The 1,196-nt window shown below is 47.2% G+C and overlaps 1 protein-coding gene across 1 annotated transcript; it reads left to right on the top strand.

Annotated features, from left to right (window-relative positions):
- The first annotated feature begins 292 nt into the window (after positions 1-292).
- Positions 293-892, top strand: LOC120964508 (secreted RxLR effector protein 161-like). The gene has a single exon (XM_040389246.1). The coding sequence runs from the start codon at positions 293-295 to the stop codon at positions 890-892; it is 600 nt and encodes a 199-aa protein (XP_040245180.1).
- Positions 893-1,196: the final 304 nt, after the last annotated feature.

Genomic DNA, 1,196 nt, shown 5'->3' on the forward strand with positions numbered 1-1,196 from the left:
TGAATGACTTTTCAAGATGAGTGATCTAGGGCTCTTGACTTACTATCTCGGGATCGAGGTACATCAAAAGCTGGAGGGAATCACACTATGCCAGGAGGCATATGCAAAGAAGATTCTTGAAAGCTATAGCATGGAGGACTGCAATCCAAGTCATGTTCCAATGGAGCCTCGACTTAAACTTAGCAAGAAAAGCCAAGCACCCGCGGTTGATGCAACGGAGTGTAGAAGTGTGGTTGGAAGCCTAAGGTATCTTGTGAATACACGACCAGACTTGGCATATTCCGTTGGCGTAATGAGTCGCTTTATGGAAGCACCCACGACAGAACATTGGGCAGCTGTGAAACAAATACTCAGGTACATCAAAGGGACAACTAACTTCGGTTGTGTCTATTTGAGAGAGAAGCGGAAGGAGATGGTGGAGCTACTTGGCTACAGTGATAGCGACTTGGCAGGAGATATTGACGACCGTAAAAGTACCTCGGGTGTGGCATATTTCTTGGGAAGAAGCATAGTGAGTTGGCTATCACAAAAGCAGAAGGTGATTGCATTATCATCCTGTGAAGCGGAGTATATTGCAGCTGCAACCGCGGCAGGTCAAGGTGTGTGGCTAGAAAGGCTACTCGGTGACCTCACTGACAAGGAACCGGAAGGAGTGGTGCTCTACGTTGACAACAAGTCCACGATTGCTCTATGTAAGAATCCAGTGCATCATGATAGAAGTAAGCACATTGATATAAGGTATCACTACATACGGGATTGCGTGAAAGAAGGCAAGATTGAAGTCAACTACATTTGCATCGATGATCAGCTTGCAGATATCCTGACCAAGTCTTTGGGGCGACAGAAGTTCACGGAGATGCGGGGAAGGATCGGCGTCCAAGCTGTGAAGTGAGGACATCGTGGTTGGGGGGTGATTGTTGGAATCAACCACGGCAGACCAGTCCGGCACGGACTTGGTGCAATCATCCGAGTAGGTTTGGGTTAGCTAGCTTTGTACTAGTATAAATATAGTTGTACCTTATGCCTGTAATCAGATCAAATCAAAGCAATAAAGTACAAAGGCACGTCACGGGCCTTTAGCCATCAACTCGTGTGTTCTCTCGTCTGTGTTTCCGGCGACTTGTACGTAGCCGCCGGCTGATTGCTAGTTTCAACTAGCTAGCTTTCCACGTACGTCTTCAAGCCAAGAATCGATC

The sequence above is a fragment of the Aegilops tauschii genome, chromosome 5 (assembly GCF_002575655.3).
Source record: "Aegilops tauschii subsp. strangulata cultivar AL8/78 chromosome 5, Aet v6.0, whole genome shotgun sequence".
In the NCBI taxonomy this organism is placed as follows: domain Eukaryota; kingdom Viridiplantae; phylum Streptophyta; class Magnoliopsida; order Poales; family Poaceae; genus Aegilops; species Aegilops tauschii.

What these genes read in the sequence shown, in the direction of transcription:
- LOC120964508 (XM_040389246.1), top strand. Translation starts at nt 293, where the DNA reads ATGAGTCGCTTTATGGAAGCACCCACGACAGAACATTGGGCAGCTGTG.